General features: G+C 38.2%; 1 protein-coding gene across 1 annotated transcript; it reads right to left on the reverse strand.

The window, feature by feature from the left end:
• Positions 1 to 5,017: 5,017 nt before the first annotated feature.
• LOC148742558 (52 kDa repressor of the inhibitor of the protein kinase-like) lies at positions 5,018 to 8,563 on the reverse strand. Its single transcript, XM_088747835.1, is given in 2 exon segments — positions 5,018 to 5,555; positions 8,544 to 8,563. Coding segments are annotated over 2 exon segments (558 nt in total).
• Positions 8,564 to 26,318: the final 17,755 nt, after the last annotated feature.

A 26,318-nucleotide genomic window follows, 5' to 3' on the forward strand; every position in this document is an offset into this window, starting at 1 on the left:
AAGCTTAAAACTTTCACGTCTGGTTTGACGAGGTCAATTTCTTTGTGAGAATGTGATTACGGACTGAATAAAGCGTCCGGTTTCCGGAAGTGAGTGGTTCCGGTTTATTGAAGTTAAAAATAGAGAAAATGTATGACAGGGATTTTGGGGCCGAAAAAAATGTCCGGTATAGAGAGGATTCCGGTTTAATGAGGATCCGGTTTAGAGAGGTTTCACTATACATCACCTAGGAAAAAAACTGTTGGCAACCATGCGCATGTACAGAGTCAAGAGAACCTCTCTCGACAGGATTCATACACCTACATTTTAAATGGAATAGCACATACACCTTTAGAGTGCTTTTCTGAGGAGTTCATTGTGATACTGTACTTTCTTTCATGTCGATATCTAGTTACAACAGAACCCTCTATAGCTAGTCAACACATTAACAACCTACTGATGATGTACACTGTTACATCACCGCTTCACCACTTTTTTTATTCATTATTTTTGAGGGCATATCAGTATTCCTGCTGGGAATTCTCCTTTGTGGCATCTTCATTACTTGTGAGCTTTTGTGAACAGTTTGAAATTGTATGGAGGAGTCACATGTCAACTACTGGGGAGTAAATAAGTTAACACTGCACTCTTGTCGATGATTTTTGTTAATTATAATAAGAATTTTGTCATTTGATATTGATTGCTATACCCTGGCACTTTCACTAAAAGCCTAAGTTATGAAACACTTCTTGAGAATTGTTCTTAGGAATGGCGGGTCTAGGGGAGAGGCCTGGGCGCCTGGGCCCCCCTACCCTCCACGTTATTTTGGGTAAAGATAAAAATCGCAGAAGGAAGAAAAGCTGGCAGGTGTACATGTTGTAGGTCGATTTGTTCTTTAGGTAAATTTGTTTCAAACTAGGGTAATTTGATTTCAACCTAGGTCAGTTGCTGATGTCTGTCTGTCTGTTTTTTTCTCTTTTGGCTGTGTTGAGATGTCTGGAACCTGAGGCAAATAGTTTTTTTAGTATAATTTCAGGTTCCAGACATCTCAACACAGCCAAAAAAAAAACAGACAGACAGACATCAGCAACTGACCTAGGTTGAGATCAAATTAACCTAGTTTGAAACAAATTTACCTAAAGAACAAATTGACCTACAACATACACAAACAAAAAACAACCTCCTCTCCCCCTCTCTGCTCAAGGTCTGGATCTGCCACTGCAAATGAAAGAATATTAGAAGTTACAAATAATAAAAAAGAATCATGGCAACCAAGATAGCTCTTGGACTATGCAATTGATTAATTCTTTACCAATCATTAATTTTCCATGGCTGAGAGTATGTGAGAGGACTGTGCCTGTTGATTCCTCAGTGGCAGCATAAATTATTTTAAATCTGTATGCCTCGTTGCGCGCGGCACCAAAAACCTTTTGAGGTAAAGTTTGTAAGCCCTAAGCAAATCTTTAATTATCAAGAACAAGAAATCTGAAGGCTCAAAACAGAAATAATTTTCGTAAAGATTCAATAAAAAAATGCAAAATGATTGTGCTAAAATCTCTGTTCCATTTGCTGTAGCATGTGGATACTGAGTTGTTTAAAATCTTGACTATGTGATAGTTTTCATGCCAGTCTTTCAAAGCCATTATTTGAACTGGGTTTTTGCATGTGGTAATACCGTTGCCAAGTTGCGAATTATATTCGCATTACTCCCCACCGGCGAGAACACTGGTGATCAAAGGCTGATAGTTTCGAAAGAAACTGTTTGGGGCTGCGTCGGTGGGAGTAACGAAATAATTTGGATATATCAACAAAGTTGAAATGGTAAATTGGCCACCGTAATGATTACAGAAGCTAACGTTTCGAGCGTTAGCCCTTCGTCGGAGCGAATAGAAGAATTGTGGGTTGTGTGTGCTTTTAAAGGCAGAAAATGGAGCTACGTTATTGGTGGGTGCATGGCAACGAGAAAAACATGAATAAATTAGTGGAATGAAAAGCGTTCATTGATCCCTGTGGGATTTAGACTGCCGGTTTGAAAGATGAGACACTGAGACACTGGTGATTAGCCGATTACTCGCATGAGATCCTCGCCCATCCCCCATTGATTGTTCGTTAAATATTCGTGGTTTCTGAGTTTTTCTTCTTCTGCTTTGGAATGCACATAAGTCTGCAGAAATATCGAAAAATTCCCGGTTCTCGTATTCTTTGGAGCGACCAATGAAAACTTTATGGAGAAATACAGCGTCACGTCATAGCTATAACTTACATGTTTAATAGCAAATGATCGGTGTTGAGATATTTTCATGTAAATAAACTGATTCTTACATGTTAGAAATGACATAGCAGACTAAAGCAATGTATCGTCAGGATTCGGGATTGCTTAGATTTCCTTGAAAGAAGCCGACGGCAATCGGGTGTATAACTGGATGATATACGCCCGATTTGAGGTATATGTATGTTGTTTGGTCGAGTAGTGCACTACGAGAGTGGATCATTTTCTTTCAAAGGAAGAACGCCATGAGTAGCGATAACTCTCTTCGGGATATTGCTAATAAGATAAAATTCCTTCAAAGCCATTTACTTTCCACTCGTCTGAAGCTTTTGTAGTTGAGAAAACTAGATGTAAAAAGCATCGCCGAAATATGCAAAATATGCTCTTCTTTTAAATTGCCCCTATGAAAAATAGAGGCCGGCCCGCAGAAAGTTATCCATCTATAGCAACTAGGATATCATAACCAACTAAGTGATTAGTTTCAGTAAAGGAACCGGAATACCTTCGGAGAAATTCAGCTAAACGTTTTCCGTGTTCCACCCCGCGGCAAAAATAATCCAAACTGTACCAAGTAAATAATCAATTAGTGCGAATCCATCAGGTTTGAGGCAAAGTTTAAGTCCGATGCCTTCTCTGAAGTCAACTTTTCAATGTGTGCCGGAGTTGATGTGTTAGAGTTCAGTCATTGCGTGGTTCAAAACGTGAAGAATTGTTACAATTCTCGGTACTAGCTGCAGGCGCTTTGACTTCGGAGGAACCTTTGCTTCTCTAATAGCATCGTTAACCTCAGCTACAAATTGGTCAGTGTTCGCTCTTAGAGTTTCCTGTGCTTCTTCGTTGAAGATGAATCGCGTTTAGAAGTTGAGTAAATTTTCATAATGGTGGCAAGAGTCACAGGCATCCTAAATGCTTTCAACTCCATTATGTGCCTTTCAGTTCCAATCAGAACTTATCCTTGTGTGCCTGATGAAGTGACAACCACTCAATCCATCACCACAATCATTTGGCATATTTAAACTCCTTAAGAGCCTTAGTAATACCCAAAGAACACTGATGAATCTGGAACCATTTTTCACCCTGTTCCTCAGTCAAACTCTCCTTGTTCATCGTGAACAAGCCACAGGTGTTGAAAATAACTTTCAGGTGAAGTTCGTCGCTATTTCCAGCTGAGATAACAAGTCCAATAAGGCACTGACTGGCATGATTTGATTCTAGCCACTGCATGTGCTCTTCGATTTTTCAAACTCACCTGCACTGTGAATTAAAGGAGATGAGCTATCATTTTCTGCTTTAATGCTCAATGGGTTAGATTCTTATCAAAATTTTGTGAGGGACATAAGTATGAACCTAAAGTCTCCCCAGGAACTATTGAGACTTTTTATAAATTTATACCGGGCGATATCTTTTAGTTTTTCCCAAGTCATTTGATACACTTCTGTCCAAAGAGGTGACATGCACTACACAAGTGGTAGGTTTTCATTAAAAAGCCGACTCTGTTGGCGATGGAATCACGTCGTTCCCATTATCATCTTGGGTCTCTTGGTCCTATGCCAGCCGACGTGGTGTGACTTTACGATCAGTTCTCTAATGGCATTGCTCGCCCTTTTACCTTCTTTTTTTTTCTTATTTTTTTCTTTAACAATCTCCGCCCTTTTTCGCTTCCACGATATACTTTATTCAAATTTCACTGTTTCTCCCTAACTTCGGAAAAATCAATCCAGCTTCGAACGAAGTATTCTCTCTGGGAACATTACCATCCTGGCCTCAAAAAGTAACATTATAGAATCTCCAATAAACTCTAGGATGTCGGGGACCACGGAGAATTGGAACAAACAACTATGTTCTTTGGTTTCGAGAGGATTTATGTAGAAACAAAGCACGCATTTCAGATCGGCAGGGTGTTTGGTTGTTCGAAGATCTGTCAGGAATATCGTTCAGACATTTGGAAACCCTGGACTCGGTAGGAGAAAAGGCAAAGAACACTGAAATCATGATCAGATGCGTATGGTGACAACATGGCGGCAAAGTCATTCTAAATACAAAAAATATATATTTAAAGGACACCACTCCCAGTATCGATCAGATGAATGGAATGGGGAAGTAAAGATGAATTAAGTAAAAACATGTGTATGGGCTGGAACTAAAGGTAACACTGCGCCAAAGAGAACAAAAGGTGTAGAAAAACAAACAGATTTTCTTATCTCTTGACTAGGACTTTGGACTGCGAAAAGACCCTAAGAACCTAAATGGCCGAGTGTGCATTGCAAAGAAAAGCATGAATTAATTCATAAAAGATAAAAGTAAGCATAGAAAAAATATGGTCACGATTATTATTTTAGGGTAGTTGGTACCGAATAGTGAGAGGTGTAATAATTCGAGAGTCTCCAGCAGAGTGTTGACGGTTTTTCCCGGACTTTTGTCTGGGATCTCGATTTGCTTATTCCGTTTACACTTGTATTACACCACACAAAAGAACTAAATTCGTCAATTGCCCAAGACATTGAGAAATAAGAGTCTCCATGAAGCGATTAAAAAGAGAAGTAACTCTGTTGCAAGTCTAAGGGAGAAATCGAGGACAGATGATTTTGATAAGGCGAAGAAGTCAGACCTTACTCTTGATTTTCGTAGAGCAGTTTTGGACTTCCTTTCAACCAATCGTTTTTCCCGGTAAGATCGCGAGATGACTTTTTCTGTGAATTTACAGGCCCGTAGGCTGGTTTTTTCCTTGGTGGGTTCTTTTTCGCTGAAAACGGACCTTTAATGTTAAACTTAACGTTGTTGCAAAAGATTTTCCAGTTGAAGTCGACGGGGATGTAGCCCAGTATAACAGTCTACTACAGTGTCCAAGTCCACGGGGGTAGTGTAGTGAATGTACAAAAGCGCAAGATGGGACAAGCGATCTTTTCCCATCGATGCACGCATGTAGTTATTCAGTCGTCGCAACGTGCTTGCGCTTCGTTCGCATTCGCACGATGTGACTGGAATTGTGCGGGAAATTAAGAGAGGAATGCTAATATTTGGAAAGAGGGCAGCATCACAATCTTTAATTGCCACAGCAGGTGAAGCTGGCCATAATTGGGGTTCCATTGCTAAGTATTGACTTCTCCATCGAGTAAGTTCCATTTCGAGGAACTCAGGGGACGGGAGATCATCAGTGTAAGTGTTAACCGCTGCATTGAGGTTGACATTTCTTGAACAGAGAACACTTGGAACGAGGTCAAGTAGTGATATGGCAAATTTTGCGGAAGGCTAAAACTGCTTGTCGATTCACATGATAATGTGATCAAGTAAAGGAATTGCCACGTTTCTTTGGTGATTCAAAGGCTTCTTATTATAAAATTATCGTCTATTCTTTCCTTTCCACAGTCGTCACATTTGCAGGAATAGTGTCACGTTTTCCCAACTGAGGTTTCAGTAATATTTTTTGTACCTGCGAGATATGTTTTAAGCCGGTCAAATTATTTGTGAGTAGGCCACTAAGTGGACCTTTCCAGGCAGTGGGGGTGGGGGGAGGGGGTCGCCCGAGTCCCCCGAGTCCCTTCAGCCTACGGGACTGATTTAAATAGCATCTTTGTCTTGTGACTCGCAAGAGAGTTCAATGTTGCTTTTCATTGGTTGCCGGCCTGACCGCATCGACACGCGCTTTTAAAAATGAGGTGTGAAAACTGTGTATTTCTTAAGAGTGTAGATTTTCGTGAGGGGTCGAAGGTCCAGGGTAAAATTTCCAGGGCTCAAAAATGTCAGCCATCTATCTCATTTTATTCTTTACTCATTTAATTCATTTTCTTTTTATCATTACTTATTTTTCCTCCTACGCAGAGAGGTTTATAAGTTTGTTGAGATTCGCACCTAGATCGCGCAAACGAACCTCGGGTTATTTCTGGGAGCCGTTCCAGTTATCAAGAAATACTTTTTGGCGATGACTTTCGACGGCAGAAGTGTTTTAAAAGGAAAGGTAGTTACGCAAAAAAGCGTGTAGGGCTTTAACGAAATCGAGTTAATTTTTTCTGTTCAACTTCACTAAAGATCGATTCCCTCGGGAACCAATAAGAATATCGGAAAAGCCTCACACTCTTTTTTTAGCCCTTCATCTACTGAGTGATACAGTTCAGTGCGTTTGGATGTCCGAGGTAACGCGAGGGCTGGTAATTCAGTCAACCAAACACCGTCAGTTTTGTCTTTAAAGGCTTGCACGTGCTTACCAGAACAAAACCTATCAAAAATTTTGTTATTTTTACAATGTATACGTTATAAGCGCTAGCTTTACATTGATATGTAGTTTTTCATGATTCTCAGAGTAAGTCACGTCATAAGCGCTAGCTTTGCATTGATATGTAGTTTGTCATGGTTTCTTTTAAAGAAGCACGCGTGGGACGACTTTTCAATCCAGCGAAAAAATCTAGTTGATTCTCAGAATAAGTTCGTCTTGACTGTTTCAGTTTGAAAAGTGCTAGAGGCTGTTTTTCTCATTTTTCCAAAGACATGTGTCAATTGATTTACTTAGGAGATGATATACACCTAGTGTGGGCGATTCTTTCATAGGCTAGACGAAGGAAACATTCCAAAGAGGGAAAGGATAGTATGTTACACCGACAGTTCCCAGTGACGATAAGCCATTCAACATTTTCTGATTATGCGTTTAGGCGAATATTACCGGCTGAGAATGGCTTTTTAAAAGCGCATACAATCAGAAGCCTAGAGGCTGACTTCTGGGTACCGGTCTTTCAATCCAAAGACTCCCCTACATGTAAGAGTGTTTATAACGGGCAGTCAAAATGATAAGATCTGAAAAGCCTTCAAATCATTTGAAAGCTACCGGTGAGCTGCGCTTTTGATGTTTGGCGTCAAAATCTTTCTTTGTTGAGAGTTTAATTTGGGAAATGTGAACATCGGTTGTGTCGTAGTTGAATAAAAAGTGTCCTTGATTGGAAATCAAATTCAAATCGGTCATAAAACCATTAGATCCGCCACTGGAAAACATTACTTGAACTCGACAAAGAACCCGATGGAAACACTTGTACTGCTACAAGGAAAAAAAAAAGGTCAATTCAGACAAGCTGTATTCGAATAATCTCTAGTTACTTCAGTCAAGTGAATTCCTTTCCCATCTTGGTCACTATCTCAGAGAGAATTTAGTTTGGGTGCCGCATGAATATGACCTGACAGTGACATGCACTAAAATGTTAGAGTGGGTTTTAAGGGTCAGAATATGCCTTTTCATCACATTTTTAGAGATAGTCATTTCCTCAGCAGCGCATTCGGATGGAAGTGATTTCATTAGTGGAGATCTAAACCGCCGCAACTCCATTGTCCTTCATAATACGTTGACGCCTGGTTTTTAAATTGTGGCTGATTGACACCCATCCTTACCAAATTATTAGATGGAGTCTCTTGTTTTCTTAGATCAGCAATCCTGCAAAGAAAGTCTTGCTGACTCTTGGAATTTGTCCGTTACGACTGTTTTGGTTTTGGAGACCAGCTAAGGGCTGAGCTAATTTTAAAAATAAGACAGTACTGTATTCCACAATTTAAAAAATAAGATAGTATCCCATAATGTAAAAAATAAGATTGAATCTCGTAATTTTAATAAATAAGATAGTATCCCACAAACACTCGTCACCCTCCAATGGGTGAGGGCATGATAAGCACCCAGTGTGGGTTATTCTCTCACCTGCTTGGCGAAGAAAACATTCCAATTATAAGGGGCGAAAAGATGGTGTGTCTCCCAATAATTTTCGATAAAATAAGCCATTTAACATTTTCAGAGTATGCGTGCGGGCGAAAATTCCAACACCGAGAATGACTTTAGACTGAGTATATTAGAAATATTTGGAAGCTAACTTTCCAGTCCTAAGATCCAAAGTGTCCTCGAGATCCAGAACTGTTTGTGACGAGCAGTAAAAATAGTGAGATCTGAAATACCTTACTTGAAACCATTTGACGGTCACCCATAGGCTTAGATAAATTTTACTGGCATATTTTTGGGAATAATGATCTATACACTTCTGACATGAATACTAACATTCTTGACCGTAAAAATATCAAAAGCGTTTCTATTACTTTTACTGAAAAACACGTTTCTGGGGCTCTTTTCAGAATATACGTTTTAAATGACGTTTCTCAGTACTACTTTTCTCACACTTTTTAGAGTAGGTTACCTTATTAAAAGCCTGGCTACTGCCTCACGTATTCAATAAGAGATATATACGCGTAGGCTAAGAATTTGGTCGAATAAAATGACAGTTTTTTGTAAGAAGTTGCTGTAAGCCGCTTTGAACACCCTTGTTATAATTACCTATCAGTAGCTTTAGGCATGATGAAGGGTGACGTTGAAAAATATGATGCTCAAAGTTTCGAACATAACTGGCCTTAATCACTGATTGGCTGCTTTTTTGCGGTTGGCGTTAAAATCGTTCTTCTTTGAAAGGTTAAGTTTTCTGAGGTTTGACCTCTGACTTGAACCCCATTTCGACTCTCTATGGCGGGACTGCTGAATATGCCTGTTTCGTTGCGTGTGATGAGGGAGCTTTCGTGAATGGCTGCGACTTTTATTTCTGAGGAACGAATCGTATTTCGAAGCTACTTTAGAGGCTCTTTTATTACTATTTCACGCTAAACACTGCTGTATTTTCTTTACTAACTATCATTGAGCAGAATGCGCATTGTCAAAACGCACTATTTTTCAGCGCAATTTCGACTAAACATCTTCAAACTGAAATGATAGAGGTTCCCTTTGGCCAGTTTTCAAAATTAAAATCTTGTCAAAATTGCTCACTCAAGGCACCCAAGGTTACGGCTTGTAGAAAATTAACGGTGTGGATTTAAAAAAAAAACAGTGCGTGAGAAAATATGGGTCTAAAAACCTTGTGAAATATTTTCACTTCCTCAGCATGCAGTTACATTAAGAGTACTGCGGCTTGGTCAATCTTATTCTTAATTTAATTTGTGTATTAGTTTCCTTCCATGTTGTGGGGAAATTAAATAGGTTTCGGGCGCATTAATCATTACGTGGATCGGTTTAATTCGTCTAATTAACTTGGTCACAAAAGTTTCTGTTTTACTACATATAATCGTTAATTAATATCATTTAATCTTGCGCGTCAGCTCCATGTGCACTCTACTGGTATGTCTATCGGTTTCTGTCATTCCGATCCGTCCTTGGTCTTTCTGCTAGAATTATCACACTTCTATGAAAGTTGTTTCACTATTTTATGACTAGAAGGGAAATAATTTTAAACCTCTTTCATCATATCAACATTTCTTAAGTTACCTTAGCAAAGCAATATAGTTGAGAACTCAATCACTAAGTACAGTAGAATGTTGGCTCCAAATGTGCAGCATCATAAGCTCATGATCATTCGACCATCATTCAGTTAATCATTGTTAAACTCGCTCAGATCTCTATACTAAGAAAGAGAACTTTTTCAAAATATTGATTTAATGAATTCATGATCTTTCAACAAGAGGTCTATCAAAAGGTCTTGTCACATAATTGATTTCTACTCAATTTTCCCATTTGTTGACTGTCCATTTACAATTTCATAACATTTTCAGCTTCTAAAAGTAAAATTTTGTTCGGAACCTCATTTTCGACGGTTTCGTGGAGAGGTATAAGACGGGTCATCTCCCATAATGTTGAAGTCCTTTGGCAAAGAAAGAGAGGGGTCAAAAGCATTTCCCTTCACTTTTTCGCGTCTACCTCAACACCAATCTTTTGAAACTTTTCACTGATTCCATATACGTCACTTGGGAAAAATTGTGCAAACTGTTGGGAGCCACATGCATGTACAAAGTAAAAAGAAGCTCTCTTGACAGGATACATATATTTGTAGTTTTGTCAGATTTTCATGAAAATTGGCCAGAATCAGTTCGTCGAAACATTTTCTTTTGTCCAACTTCAATATGGGTTCTCTCGGGAACCAATTGAAATATTGGAAAAGGCTCACATCCTTTTTTAGCCTTTCATCAGCTGAGTGATACAGTTTAGTTTGTTTGGATGTCCGCGGTAACGCGAAGGCTGGTAATTCCAATTAAACAAACACCTTCAGTTTTGTCTTTAAAGGCTTGCACGTGTCAACCAAAACAAGACCTCTCAAAACTTTTGTTATTTCAGAGTCTATACGTCATAAATGCTAGCTTTACAGTAATATATCCGAAATCAAAGATCCGACGAAAAAATGTAGCGGATTCTCAGAATTAGTCCGTCTTGACTGTTTCGGTTTTGAAGACTAGTAAAGGCGGAGAAAATTTAAAAAGTAAGAGAGCATAAGGTTCCTTTAATTTCATTTTCCCAAAGACATATGTCAATTTATTTTCTTAAGAGATGATATACACCTAGTCTGGGCGATTCTTCTTCGTGTTAGACAGATGGAATGTTTCCCAAACCACAGTTCTCAGAAATAAGCCAGTTAACATTTTCTGACTAAGCTTTTAGTAGAATATTGTAATACCGAGAATGAATTTTTAAAAAGTGAATATGATCGTAAACATGGAGACTGGCTTTTCAGTCTTTAGATCCAAAGATTCCTCGAGATGCGATCGTGGGATCTCAGACCGTTACGCAATACTGTTGAAAATTTCCTTAAAAATCTGTCTAGTAAGATGTCAGCCTTAAAATTGGTTCAAGCTCAACAGAAGCCTCTAACTCCGGAACTCGAAAATTCTATATGCAATAACGGGGAAGGCCTCTTAGCTTAAATAACCTCAATTGGCCACACGAAAAGGGGTACTTCATGGGAAATGTGACAATCGCTTGTGTCACAGTTAAATAAGAAGTCTCCTTGATGGGGAGTTCAATTAAAGTCGATCATAAAATCATTATGGGGAAAAATAATCCAAAGGGCATATGGTATGTGATGGACTGGACTGGACTAGTAAGACGGGGACTAGTAAAGCGCGGACTAGTAAAACGCAGACTAGTAAAACGTGGACCAGTAAAACGCGGACTAGTAAAACGCGGACTAGTAAAACGCGGACTAGTAAAACGCGGACTTAACAACGACAACAACAAAAAAAAACAATTTCTTACGAAGGCGATCACAAGACTTAATGGCGAGCCAATTTAGTGAGTGACAACCACTGTTTGACCTTTAAGCTACACATGGGTTTGACATGCACCAGATACAAACGAATTTATAAGTCTAGGCTAAGAAAGAACTTTATTCAGCACCAGTTCAAAATCCTAAAATACACTTTCGTCGTAAATTTCACGGCAGAAACGCAGGAATTCGATGAATAAAAGTCGCATTAAATCTCCTTGTGTCTAAGTAGAAAGAGTCTCATTGACTTCAGCTTTTCGGTGGAAGAATAACAGATTTGCACACGCCATTACAGAAAACAAACAAGCAGACCGACAACTCCAAAACACATATTCGCATTCACTTACAATTTGACTTTCCGCGACATCTTAAAACGGAATAGAGGTAAATCTTCGAAGATTAATCGTCGTTGGAAATAAAAAATACTTTCCGTAAGATCTCTGTTTTACTCTTTACGAGAAAATCGTCGCCTGATCAGTTAACTCGTGTGTGTTTGTCACACCAATACTGCTGTTTCTTCAAAAGCGTATGTTTTTTTTACTCTTCAATTGACAGGTGTCACATCGTGACAGTTAATTTTCAAAACAATGTTTGAAAATTTGTTCGGAAGCCTTTTAACTACCTTTACAAGTAAAAATGTTTCGGCGAAAGCTTTCTCTTTGATTTGAATAAAGTTTGTTTTATTTATAACTCACTCGCTATCAAATTGTTAAGTTCAAGGAGGATTTTCCCGTAATTAAACTCGTAATTGTAGCCCTAAATCATTCGGGTTCTTCAAATTAAAGAGAAAGCTTTCGCCGAAACATTTTTATTTGTAAAGGTAATTAAAGACTTCGGAGCACATTTTGAAAAATTTTTTTGATAAGTAACTGTCACGATGTGACACCTGTCAATTGAAGAGTAAAGAAGCATACGCTAAACAGCAGTACTAGTGTGACAAACACACACGAGTTAAATGATCATGCGACGAATTTCTCGTAAAGAGAAAAACAGAGATCTTACGGAAAATATTTTTCATTTCCAACGACGATTAATTATCGAAGATTTACCTCTGTTCCATTTTAAAATGTCACGGAAAGTCAAATTGTACGTGAATGCGAATATGTGTTTTGGAATGGTCAGTCTGCTTCTTTGTTTTCTGTAATGGTGTGTGTAAATCGGTTATTCTTCCACCGAAAAGCTGAAGTTAATGAGACTCTTTTTACCTAGACACATGGAGATTTAATGCGACTTTTATTCATCGAATTCCTGCATTTCCTCCGTGAAATTTACGACGAAAGTCTATTTTAGGATTTTGAACTGGTGCTGAATAAAATTCTTTCTTAGCCTAAACTTATAAATTCGTTTGTATCTGGCGCATGTCAAACCCATTTGCAGCTTAAAGGTCAAACAGGGATTGTTACTCACTAAATTGGCTTGCCATTAAGTCTTATGATCGCCTTCGTATGAAATTGTTTTTTTTGTTGTTGTCGTTTCACTAGTCCGCGTTTTACTACTCCGCGTTTTACTAGTCCGCGTTTTACTAGTCCACGCTTTACTAGTCCGCGTTTTCCTAGTCCTCGTTTTACTAGTCCGCGCTTTAATAGTCCTCGTTTTACTTGTCCGCACTTTACTAGTCCCCATTTTACTAGTCCAGTCCAGTCCAGTCCAGTCCACGAAATACCATATGCCAATCCAAAGGGCAAAAAAATTACTTGAGCACATTCAACGGTGAGAGACGATCAACTTCGACGATTTACAGCATAAGGGTAATTTTCTTCCGATGCATCGCTGATATATCTTCCCAAAATATCTCAACAGCGATATGACAAAGAGCGCACATCTTAACCATTCTTGCCAAAGTGGCAGCAGTAAAATATTTCACGGAGGTAGGAGTGGCTTTTGAAGAGGACTATGATCTCCACTTCACTGTCGATTTACTTATTTCTGTAGCTATTTAAAACAGTCGTCGATGATGAATGAGGGTGAATTATCCGTCTAAATAATACTTCTACCAAAGAGTTTTATCTTGGCTTGTTGTATAACGATTCCCAATTCATATTCAACGAAAAAAACCTGTCCTCAAACCTACTCGACGAATGTTTTTTTGTCTCAGACGAGAGAGGAAACTAAAGCTAACTAATCGATAAGAAGTATTGTATTTCTCTTTTTATGTGTAAAAAGCATATAAAAAAGCTGAGTTTTACGGAGTTTTGCAGTTTGTCGAGCCAAGTTTTATTGATTGAACTTAGAACTTCCAGACGCGATCACTGATTGTAACCATACACTGGATATGACTATCACTAGAAATTATAACCACACCGTCTGTTCGGTATATATCGACCGCGATCCAGGAATCTCAGACAGTATATGACAAAGAGCGCAAAGCTTAAGCGGAACATCAGTTGAACTCGATTAAAAACTTTTTGGAAACACTTGCAGTGCAGCAAGAAGCTACGACGGCTTTCTTGATTTTATTGACAATATCTAGATTGGAACGAATACCAAACAATTGCTTCAGTTTTAAGTTAAATGGAACCTCAATTCGACGACCTTATGAATTTCAAAAGTTACTTTACCTGACAGTTCGATTTGTAAAACCGAAAAAAAAGGTGAATTTATTCAGTTGTGTTTGAATGATCTCTAGTTATTTAAATCTAGTGAATTCCTTTCCCATTTTGATCGCTATCTCAGAAATAATTCGGGTGTAGTGCGAATATAATCTGACAGTGACATCCACGAAAATATTAGGCCCGGCTTCAAAGATCAGAGTATGTCATTTAATTACATTTGTGCAAGCGTCTCTCACACTTTTAGGGATCGCCATTGATCTGACAACACCATCGCATGGAAGCGATTCAGTTTGAGGTTATAGAATGGAGAATCCACTGAACGGCAACTCTGCTCTCCTTTGTAATACACTGACGCCTGGTTATTGAACTGTGGCTGATTGACATCCTTCCTTACCGAAATGTTAGTAGGAACCTCTTGTTTGCTCAAATCAGCAATCCTGCAAAAAGATACTCGCTGATTCTTGGAATTTGTTTGTAATGACTGTTTCGGTTTTGGAGACTAGCTTAGGGCTGAGTTAAATGAAAAGGTAGTATGACGTTTCTTTTAGTATTCCAGAGTCACCTGTCACTTTGTTCGCGGAGGGGATGATATACAACCAGTCTGGGTGATTCTGTAATCTACTAGGCGAAGAAAACATTCTAAAGAGCGAAAAGATGGTGTGTGTCCTAACCATTTTAATGAAATAGCCATTTCACTTTTTAGATTATGTGAGCGGATATAAAAATTGTAATACTGAGAATGACTTCGAATTAAGTATATTTAGAAATATTTGGAGACTGGCCTTCCACTCTTCATATTCAGAGTCCTCGAGATCCAGAACTGTTTGTGACGTACAGTATAAAAGGAGAGATCTGAAAGACCTTAACTGAAATCGTTTGGCGGTCACAGCTTAGATAATTATGCTGGCATAATTCTGGGTATAATGCTGTAATTGGAGGAACGAGAATAATTCCGGCATAATAACTGAAGTTCTTAAGCGTAAATACGTCAAACCATTTACGCAATACTGTTGAAACTTTTCCTTAAACATCTTTCTAGAACGAAGTCAGTCTTCACAATGATTCAAGCTCAATATAAAGCTTTTAATTCCGGAACTTGAAAATTCTATATACAATAGTGGAAAATGCCTCTTAGCTTAAATGACTTCAATTGGCCACACGAAAAGGTGCACTACATGGGAATTGTGAACACCGCTTTTATCGCAGTTAAATAAAAAGTCTCCTCGATGGGGAGTCAAATTAAAATTGGTGGTAAAATTATTTCCAGGTTGGAGAAAATAACCCAAGGGGGCAAAAGACTACCTTTGCACAGTTATTAACGATGAGAGACGATCAACTTAGATGATTTATAGTTCAGCATAAAGGTAATTTTCCTCCGATACACCCCTGATTCGCTGATATATCTTCCCAAAATATCTTTACGGCGTTATGATATGAGCGTGATTTATAGCTTAAGCGAAACATCACTTGAATTCGATTTGATAGGAAACTGAATCCAAACTATTGCTTTTTGGAGTAAATGGAAACTCAAATCGACGACCTTCTTAATTTCATGTTACTTTTATACACGATGGCAGTCCGATTTGCTAAAGCAGATCCAAAGAGACCTCGAGATCCAGAGCTGACGAGCAGTAAAAATAGTGAGATCTGAAAGACCTTAATTGAAGCTACTTGACGGTCACTGATAGGCTCAGATAAATTATACCGGCATAATTTTGGGTATAATACGGTAGGCTGAGGATCGAGCTTGATTATGGCATAATTACTAAAAATTCTTCAGCATAATTGAGTCAAACTACTTTGCGAAAATTTAGAGAAGTCTTCAATTATTTTCAAATGTTATACTACTATCAGAGAATTTTATCTTATCTTCACAAGTTGCAGGGCGACTCCCACTTGATTTTCAATTAAAAACAATTTCCGTCAACTAATCAACCAATTCCGTATTTGCGTATTTCCTCGAAATAGCGCCCGGGCGCTTCTTCAAAATCATCGGCCGAAAAAAGGGGAGCTTTTTTGGAATGAGGGTACTTCATAGGAGTGGTAACTTATTTGCAAACTATTAGCCTGTGCTGATTTAGGAGTAGTTGAAGCTTAAAAAGTTATAGATAATGTGGCAATAGAAACAGGTTTTATTTGTATTTAAGGAGGCGAGGAGGAGGGGGGAATGTATTATAAACTAGTACTGAACGCTCTCTCAAAAAGGAATGTTTTGAGTTCTTTCTTAGTAGTAGCTGGGCTGCTACAGGATCCGATTGTTGACGGCAACGACTACCATAAGGCAGGAGTAGCATGAGCAAAAGCACGTTCCCCAAGTGTAGAGCAGGTGACCTTGGAAAGAACAGAAGATATTTTGTAGACTAGCGTTGAGCATAGTTGGATGCAGGTTTTAGAGATAACAAATATTAGATTGTTTAACGACTTAAAAACCAGAAAAAGGTTAAATTTTAATTTGAAGTCTGAACGATATAGGAAGCAAGTGTAGGTCTATCAAAGCCGGTGTAATGTGTTCAAATTTCGGAACACATTACATTGAATGTGCCTGTTTCGTTGGGTGCGATCAGGGAACTTTTGTGAAGGGCTGTGACCTTTATTTCTGTGGAACGAATCTTTTTGTCATGTTGCTTTGGAGGCACTTTTATTAATATCTCACGCCAAACATTGCTGTATTTTCTTTACTGGCTATAAACTTCGCACTTCGCATAAAAATGACAAACATTTAACTCATATAACCTGTTTCGGTGTCTATGACACGATGTGGTATTTTTTATGATCTAAACTTTAAGTTCCAGGCAAACAGGTTGTTAAAATTAATTCTGTCCTACGGCAATTTTGTTTTAAGAGTTTGGAAAGCATTCTCTTTGTCACATTTTTTTTCATCATATTCACAACATGCAAGTCACGTTGTTTGCCGTTCTTAAGACACTTGTCCGCGCTAAGGAAATTGAAATGAAACATTGGCACTTGTCTTTACAACGATCAGCCTTAGGTCTGGAATCATCAGTCACAGTCGAAAACTGCAATAATCAATTCCTCGTGCGTTGTTACCAGTGCCATGTGTTATTGACAAGTCAACGTTCCACATTTTTTGAGAGCATTGAGCGTTAATTACAGAAATTACCTTGTTTTTGGCTAAGATTTTTCTCATGAAATGAATTGAAGGCAATTTGAAATTATAAAACTTTATTTCTATGCTTGGCAGTCTATAATGTATTCACTTGGGCCCCATTGTTCCTAAATTATAGAAATCTCACATTTTATTTTGTTGAACCGATGCCGAGTTAATAATATGGGTAAAAAAACCTTGTGAAGTGTTCTCACTTCCCCAGCATGCGCTTACATTACGAGTCCCGCGGTTTGGTTATTTCAATCCTTTTCAATTTTATTTGTGTATTACTTGCCTTATACGTTGTAGGGAATTAAATAGGTTTCGGGCGCATTAGTCATCACGTGACTCAGTAAGTCTTCTTTTTTACTTGGTTCGAAATTTCGACGCAAGACTTGGGTTACTAATTTTGATTGATATTATTTTAATCTTTCGCGGTAGCTTAGAGGGTTGTCCAAAATCACGGATCATAACGATTCGTAAAACTGAATTGTCGATTTATGCTATCCGTGCGAGTCGTGTAAGTTATTCATGAGTCGATGAAAAGAACGTAAACTGGCATAACTGTTAAAATTTATACAAATCAAGATGAGGTCTGAGTGACTGCGGCCATACTGGGGTCCATCTCATGGCGATCTCCGGTCATCGCAGTGAATAAAGGCTGGTAGTTTCTAAAGAAACTGTTTGGGGCTGCGTCTGTGGGGGTAACGAAATAATTTGAATATATCAACAAAGTTGAAGTGGTAAGTTGGCCACCGTTACGATTATAAAAGCTGACGTTTCGAGCGTTAGCCCTTCGTCAGAGCGAAAGGGCTAACGCTTGAAACGTCAGCTTTTAAATGAGTTGAAGTTGAGGTTCATTTATTTGTTTAAGCAGGTTGATTAATTGGCAGCTGTAATAGCTGATGTGGACCTGCTGTCCTAACCCACCCATCCCATCCCAGGGGAGGACATCCATCACACAGTCTCGTGTGTGGGAAATTAACGTCTCCTGCCCCAACCCTGCAGGAGACGGGACCTCCATTTATTCGTCCGTATCCGAGAAGACTAGAATATCTAACCATTACTTGATGTTATAGAAAGGTAGCAAATTCTTCTCAACTATTTTAAGACCTTGAGTGTTGGTCCGGCCGGGGCTCAAACCCTCGACCTTCCGCACTATAGTCCAGCGCTCTATCCATTGAGCTAACCGAGAGGCGTAACGGTGGCCAATTTGCCATTTCAACTTTGTTGATATATTCAAACTAAGAGCTTGCTCTGAGAACTTTTCTGAAGCGCTAAGTGGAAGACCGCATCAGTCACTGCAACTGAGTTTTACGGCGCTATAATCCCGAGCAGTTTTCATGTTCCTTTGAATCCAGCTGTCGTCCACTCATAAAACACACACCTCGAGCATTTTGTTCTCTAATTCATCATGTGAAAAAACTTGTAAGTTTCTATGTATAAGCTTTAATTCGGCCGGATTTCACTTAGAACAACTCACTGAACACTAAGACTAAAAACTTCAGGCAAGCGTTAAAATTGAACTGCCGCGCTACAAATATATTTTATTTCTTCTCAAGAAGTGGGAAAAACACTCGACTGCGTCTCGTGTTTGTACCCTCACCTCTTGCCGTGTTGACCGGGGATTCTATGAGTTCTGAAAAGAGCTCCTGATTAACACGCTGCTTTTCTTTAATGATGTACATGACAGAATTTTAAATTTTTGAGATCTTGTTGTTTCTGTTGCTGCAGTAAACGAAGAGTGTTACGATTAACCCGTTGTGGTAAACGTTGCCAATGGTTACGTTTCCAAATTCTCTCAATTGTAAAGCCTGCGAAGGCCGTACTGAAAGTGCGGTTGTCAATTTTTAGGCCTCCTACAGCAGAGAAAATTTTCAGAAGTCCTCCTGAATTAGAGGAGAAACCTTTCCATATGCTAACTGTGGAGTTTCACGAATAGTTCATCAGATTTTGTCAGCCTGAAAATCAGCTTCCATACTGAAGAGCATCTAAAATTGCCATTTTTTAAAAGCAGTTTCGGTAATGGTTATAGAAACTGCAGAAAACAAACTTCACTATAAATTCGTTCACTTAACCCTCTTGTACAAAATGCATATCCTGGCAAATAGCTAAGGCAACTAGTTTTTTTTTATTAAAAGTGAAAAACGTAGGCGCGCGTAGGCGATCTCCAGCCATTTTCTCTCTCGTTTCGCTCTCTTTACTTGGAGGACCCTTAAAACTATCACTTGCATTGCTGAATATTCCTTTTTATGTCATAGGCATAAGTGAAACCAGGGAAAACTTTAAAACAGGTTTCAAAATGGATGTTGATCTGGATGGTTTCACACCTCATTCCTAAGTCTCCAGATCTGCTGCTGCTGGTGTGGCAATTTATTGCCCTGAGTATAACTGTCTTTGAATCCTGTGAGGTTTGAGGAACATTTTGAGTCAATTTTATATCTGTTATCAAGAGGATATAAGATTATGTTCCTTATGAGAGACTTTAATATTGACCTATTAAACTGGAAAGCCATCTAGAATCCAATGATTTCCAACAACCAATACGCATTACTGAAAGATCTGAGTGCTACTAGTGGTAACCTAGTCCTAAATAGGCTAAGAGTCTGATCATCTTTCCAAATTTTTTATTGAAGATAATGTTAAGTTAAATTATAAAACTCTAAACTTTTACAAAAATGATTACTGTAAGTTTGATGAAGGAAGTTTTACTAGGGATCTCTCACTACTTGACTGGGTTAACATCTTAAATAGTAATTTAGATGACTAAATTTGACGTTTGTTATGATCAAATCTTCCAGATTATTACTTGTCATGCACCATACAGGAAGCTCTCTAAGCATGAATAAAGCTATCTACTAAACCATGGATTACATAAGATATACTTGCTAAGATAACATACAGAGATAAGCTCTATTCCCAGGTCATGAAAAGTAAGCAACCAGATCCAAATGTGATATCTCCTCATAAGAAATTCAGGAATAGTGTTGTTAGAAGATATCAAAGCCAGTAAGTCTAATAACTTAAAGAATTCGTTTCTGTGTAGTCAGAAAAAGATTTTAAAAATCTGGTAAGGAATTGAATCAATCATAAACATTAGTAAAGTTGTAGCCAACTATATCCCTACCCTTTTAGAAAGTGGCAGCAGATCTATTGACAATCCTTGTGCTATTGCCAACAACCTTAACAATTTTTTAGTTAACCCTATCCCGGGTAGAAACACTGATAATGATATTCCACAGGGGGAGTTGCTCTCCTACCTCTTTTCTAAATGGCAATTTTCCTGAATCAATGTTCCTTTTCCCTATCACTTCATTTGAAGTTGAGTCTTACATATCTCAAATGGGCAATGATAAGTCTATTGGCCTTTGCAGTTTTCCAGTCAGATTGCTAAAAATTCCTAAAACCAATAATTTATTTCTCCACCTCTTTCATCCCTATCTAATGATTCTTTTCTCTGTGGCATTTTTCCTAATAAACTTGAATTTGCAAGAGTTCCTCCAGTTTTAAAGAAAGGCTCTGGACAAGGCAAAGATAATTGTAGGCCAATATCAGTGCTACCTGTTTTAAGCAAAATATACGAAAAAGCTATCTATAAGAGCCTCTATGGTTATCTGGAATGCCATAATACTCTCTACTCACTTCAGTTTGGCTTTAGACAGTAGTGTTCAACTAATCTCACACTTTTAGGTATCACTGAATCTATTCGTTACTCAATTGAACACAATGAGTTTGGCTGTGGTATTTTCATTGTTTCAAAAATTTTGATAAGATAAATCATTTAATTCATTTTTTGACTAAAGTCTGACATGGAAGAATCATATTGATGAGCTCTACCTAAAACTGTAATAAACTGTAGGAATCTTCTCAAGATTGAGGTACTATGTTGGCACTGATATACTTCATGTGCTTTATTATTTGTTAATCTACCCCTTTCTCACTTATGGTATCCTAGTTTGGGGTTTAACCTATCCCACTTATTTAAGGCCAGTGATTACTTTACAAAAAACAACCAAGAAGGTCCTCAGGGACAGCACCTGTGTGGTCGTTGTCGTTGTGCTTGCGTTCTGAAGATGATGTGCTCTTATGGCTATCCACGCGGGCATATAAATGAATATAACTTAATTCTTGGAAATTGTACATTAATGACTGTTTCGGTTTCGGAGACTAGCTAAGGGCTGAGTTCATTTGAAAAGATTAGAGAGCACGACGTTTCTTTTAATGTCCCAGAGACATATGCCACTACTCGCTGAGGGGATGATATACACCCAGTCTGAGCGATTCTCTCATATGCTAGGCAAAGAAAACATTATAGTTATGAGGAGCGAAAAGATGGTGTTTTTCTCATGAAATAAGTATGTGACCCTGAACTGACTAGCAGTAAAAATAGTGAGCTCTGAAAGACCTTAATTGGAGCTATTTGACGGTCATTGATAGGCCCAGATAGATTATACCGGCATAATTTTGGGTATAATGCTATAGTCAGAGGGTCGAGTACAATTCCGACATAATCACCAAAATTTTTGAGCGTATTCGTAAATGCGTCAAACTGCGTTGCAAAAATTCAGAGAAGTCTTGAGCTGTTTGTAAATGTAGAGCTTCTATCAGATAATCTTGTCCTAACAAGTTGCATGGCGAGTCCCACTTGATTTCAATAAAAAAAATCTTCCGTCAAACCTAATCAACCAATTCTATTTGCCGTATTTCCTCGAATGAGCGCCCTGGCTTTTCTTCAAAATCTCGGCTGAAAAAAGGGGAGCTTATTTAAATGAGAGTGTTTTATAAGAGTGGCGACCTATTAAGAAACTACTAGCATGTACTGACTCAGCTGTAGTTGAAGCTTAAAAAGTTATACAGTAGATAAGGTGGCGATGGAAACAGGTTTTTTTTATATTTAAGAAAGCAAGGGAGGAGGGGGAAGAGAGGGGCTGGGTAAGTTGCAAGCTGTATCTAACAGTACATTTCAAACTTTCTCATGTGAGGATTCCTTTTTAACTGAATAAGTAAAAGTGAACCGAGACTTTTTGCTATCTTATCGTAAGATTTCAGATGATTTTTAGCCCTTAGGAGCAGTTTTTCTGAAAGCTCAGTCACGACATAAAAAAATTGTCAAGATTGCTCACTTAAGGTTGCGCTTTAAGCAAAATTAAAGAGTAGATTTAAAAGAGGACAAAAGCAAAAAGTAAACGAAAGCGAAAAAAAAAAAAAAGAAAAAGAGAACACTGCGTGAAAGCCCTGTGAGGTATCCTCTCTCTTCCTCAGCATGCAGTCGCATTAAGGGTACTGCGGTTTGCTTATTTCAACCTTTTTCAGTTTGTTTATTAGTTGCCCTCTATGTTGCGGAGGTAATCAAATAGGTTTTGGGCGCGTTAATCACCATGTAAATTGGTTAAATTGGTCTAGTTCACGTGGTCACACAAAGCTTTGTTCTATTAAATATAGCGTAATAGTTAATTGATATCATTTAATCTTACGTGTCAGCTTAATGTGCACTCTATTGTTATATCTATCGGTTTTCGTCATCACGAGCCGGCCTTGGTCTTTCTACTAGTACTTTTTTACCCTTCTCTGAAAGCTGTTTCACTGTGTTATGACTAGAGGTGACATTATTTTAAAACTCTTTCATTATATCAACATTTCTATAGGTTACCACAGCAACTCCATACTCTCTAAAGGTGACATTTTGTTTCCAAACTTGATTTTGAACGATTCCTTGGAGAGGTAAAAGGCAGCCCACCTCTCATAATGTTGTAGTCCTTTAGCAGTCAATAAAGAGAGGGGTCAGAAGGTTTTTCTTGAACTTTCTAAATCGTGTCTACCTCAACACAAATTTTTTGTCAAGGTACTCACTGATTCTATATGCATCACCCAGGAAAAATTGTGGAAACTGTTGGAAGCCATACGCAAGTACAGAGTCGAGAGAACCTCTCTTGACAAGATACATAGATCTGCATTTTGAACGGAATGGCATACACACCTCTGAAGTTCTTTTCAAAGCACATTATTGTGATACTGTGCGTTATTTCATGTTGATGTCTATTCTAAACTTATTCCCTTATAGCCAGTTAACCCATTCACAACCTACTAATGATGTACACTGTTAAAGTACCGCCTACCACACTTTTCATTTATGACTCATTTATCATTGTTGGCGTTGTATCAGTATTTCTGCTTGGAATTCTCATCCGTCGTATTTTAATTACTTGTGAGCGTTTGTAAACAGTTTGAAATTGTAGGGAGAAGTCACCCATCAATCATTCAGGGAGTAACCGAGTTAACATTGCATATGAATAACTGCAAAGTAATGTACTACAACGGGCTTGTCATCTTATCGTCCCCGTAAAAACCTCTAAAAGATGATGTGTTTCCCGATAATTTTCAATGAAATAAGCCATTTAACATTTTCAGAGTATGCGTGCGGGCGAAAATTGTAATGCCAAAAATGACTTTAAATTAAGTATACTTGGAAACATTTGGAGGTTAACTTTCTTGCTCTAAGATCCAAAGAGTCCTCGAGATCCAGAACTGTTTGTGACAAGCAGTAAAAATAATGAGATCTGAAATACCTGAATTGAAACCGTTTGAAGGTCACCGATAGGCTTAGATAAATTTTACCGGCATAATTTTGGGAATAATGATCAACATACTTCCGGCATAAATACTAACATTCTTGATCGTAAATGTGTCAAGGCGTTTATATTACTTTTAAAAAGACTTTTTTGGTGTCCTTTTCAGCACATACGTTTCAAACGCCGTTTCTCAATACTACTCTTCTCACACTTTTTAGACTAAGTTACCTTATTAAAAGCTTGGCTACTGCCTCACATACTCAGTAAGACATAAATACGTGTAGCCTAAGAATTTGGTCTAATAAAATGATCATTTTTTGTGCGAAGTTGCAGTAAGCCGCTTTGAACACCCTGTTATTATTACCTGTTTGTGGCTTAAGGCATAATGCTACATTTTGAGAGGTCACGTTGAAAAGTACAATGCTCAAAGTTTCGAATATGATATATCTGGCCCCAATCACTGATTAGCTGCTTATTTATGGTTGACGTTAAAATCGTTCTTCTTTGAAGGGTTTAGTTTTCTGACGTTTAACCGCTGACGTAAACACCATTTTGACACTCTATTGCGGGACTGCTAAATATGCCGTGTTTCTTTGCATGTGATCAGGGAGCCTTCGTGAACCACTGTGACTCAAGTTATTGCTGTGGAACGAATCGTATTTCCAAGTTACTTTGGAGGCTCTTTTTTTCATGCTAAACATTGCTGTATTTTCGTACTGGCTATCATTGGGCAGAATGCCCATTGTCAAGATGCACCAGTTTTGAGCGCAATTTCGACTAAACGTCTTCAAACTGAAGTGGATAAAATTTGCCTTTGGCCAATTTTCAAAATTAAAACAGATTCTTTTGGAGGAAAGATTCATCATTTTGTCATTTGCCGTGCGTTGATTTTTCAAGGGTAGTAAGGTTTTTCAGAAAATCGCTCTTGAAAATGACTTTCACACTAAAAATGCTCGAATTTAGTGAATTTTCAAGAGCGAGATGACAATACTTCTACTTCAAAGAAATCGTTTATTTTAGATGTAAAATTGTAGATACGTTTGTAATCTCAAAAAAGCCGTGCGCTTATTGGGAAGGAAACAATTCTAAAACTTACAAGAGTGAGTTTTACGAGATCTTGTGGGCTGATTTTGACCCATTCTTCTCCAATTTAGGACACTTCACGTTCAAATTTGCCGCTTTTTCGTTAATGAATAATTATTCATGTCCACGCATTCTGTCCGATGATAAACTTTGTTTAAAGATGACGAAAATTTAACTCCTATAGCCTGTCCAGGTGTCCATGGCATGATGTAGTATTTGTGATGATATAAACATTAAGTACTAGGCAAGCAGTTAGTTCAATTTGTTTCAATCCTACCGCAGTTTTCTTTTAAGAATTTGGAAAGCGTTAACTACAGAGATTATCTTTTTTTTTGGCTAAGATCGTTTTCTAGGAAAACCGAAAGCTGACTTGTCCTCATGCTGCCCTAACTAGAGATTTCGTCTGAAAAAATGGGCGCTTATTGGAATGAGGGCGCTTACTAGAGGTGGGAGGTGGGGCAAGTTCAAAGCTTTATCTTACTGCGCATTTCTAACTTTCTAATGTAATGAATTCTTTTTGACAGGGACTTATCCCATAATCAATTAAAGGACTTACCCCCAGGAGTTTTCAGGACTGTTCGGTATCTCCAGAAGCTGTAAGTACCAACCAACATAAATCTAAAGTCACTACTGTAACATCCAGACAAGTGAGGCGAGGGCTCATAACTGTCTTGTGTAGAGATCCACGACCTGGAAATAAAAAATATACAATCGGTGGAGAAAAGAAATCCACAGTGAGCAGTAAAAGACCATCTCATTCATCATCCATTCCCTCCCCCCCCCCTCCCCTCATCCGCACATCTTTTTGCAAAAACCATCATCCGCCGAACGAGGACTAGAGTTTGGCCTCAAAGTCAAAACTCTACCTTGTCCAACTTATCTCAGGATATCAGTGGTTTTTCGCTACAAAGAGCAGTCCTTACCAGAGCTCAGTTTCGACATCATAATCTTGTCAAAACTGCTCACTCAAGGTTAAGGTTTTTAGAAAATTAACGGAGTGGATTTTAAAAAAAGGACAGTGCGTGAGAAAATATAGGTCAAACTGACCTTGTACAATATTTTCACCTCCTCAGCATGCAGTTACATTAAGAGTACTGCGGTTTGGTCAATCTTATTTTTAATTTTATTTGTGTATCAGTTCCCTTCTATGTTGTGGGGAGATTAAATAGGTTTCGGGCGCATTAATCACTACGTGGATATGTTTAATTCGTTCAAATAACTTGGTCACAGAAGTTTATGTTTTACTACATATAATCGTTAATTAAAATCCTTTAATCCTGCGCGTCAGCTCAATGTGCACTCTACTATTACGTCTATCGGTTTCTGTCATCCCGATCCGTCCTTGGTCTTTCTACTAGACTTACCGCACCTCTATGAAAGTTGTTTCACTATTTTATGACTAGAAGTGAAATTATTTTAAACCTCTTTCATCATATCAACATTTCTTAAGTTACCTTAGAAAAGCAATATATCCGAGAACTCAATCAGTGAGTACAATATAATGTTGGCTTCAAATGTGTAGCATCATAAGCTCATTTGACCATCATTTAGGTAATCATTGTCAAACTCGCCGGCTCCGATCTGTATACTGAGAAAGAGAACTTTTTTCAATATATTGATTTAATTCATTCCTGATCTTTCAAGAAGAGGTCTGTCAAGAGGTCTTGTCACATAATTGATTTCTACTCAATTTGCCCATTTGTTGACTGCTCATTTACAATT

This window comes from Stylophora pistillata, chromosome 1, assembly GCF_964205215.1.
Source record: "Stylophora pistillata chromosome 1, jaStyPist1.2, whole genome shotgun sequence".
NCBI classification, from domain to species: Eukaryota; Metazoa; Cnidaria; class Anthozoa; order Scleractinia; family Pocilloporidae; genus Stylophora; species Stylophora pistillata.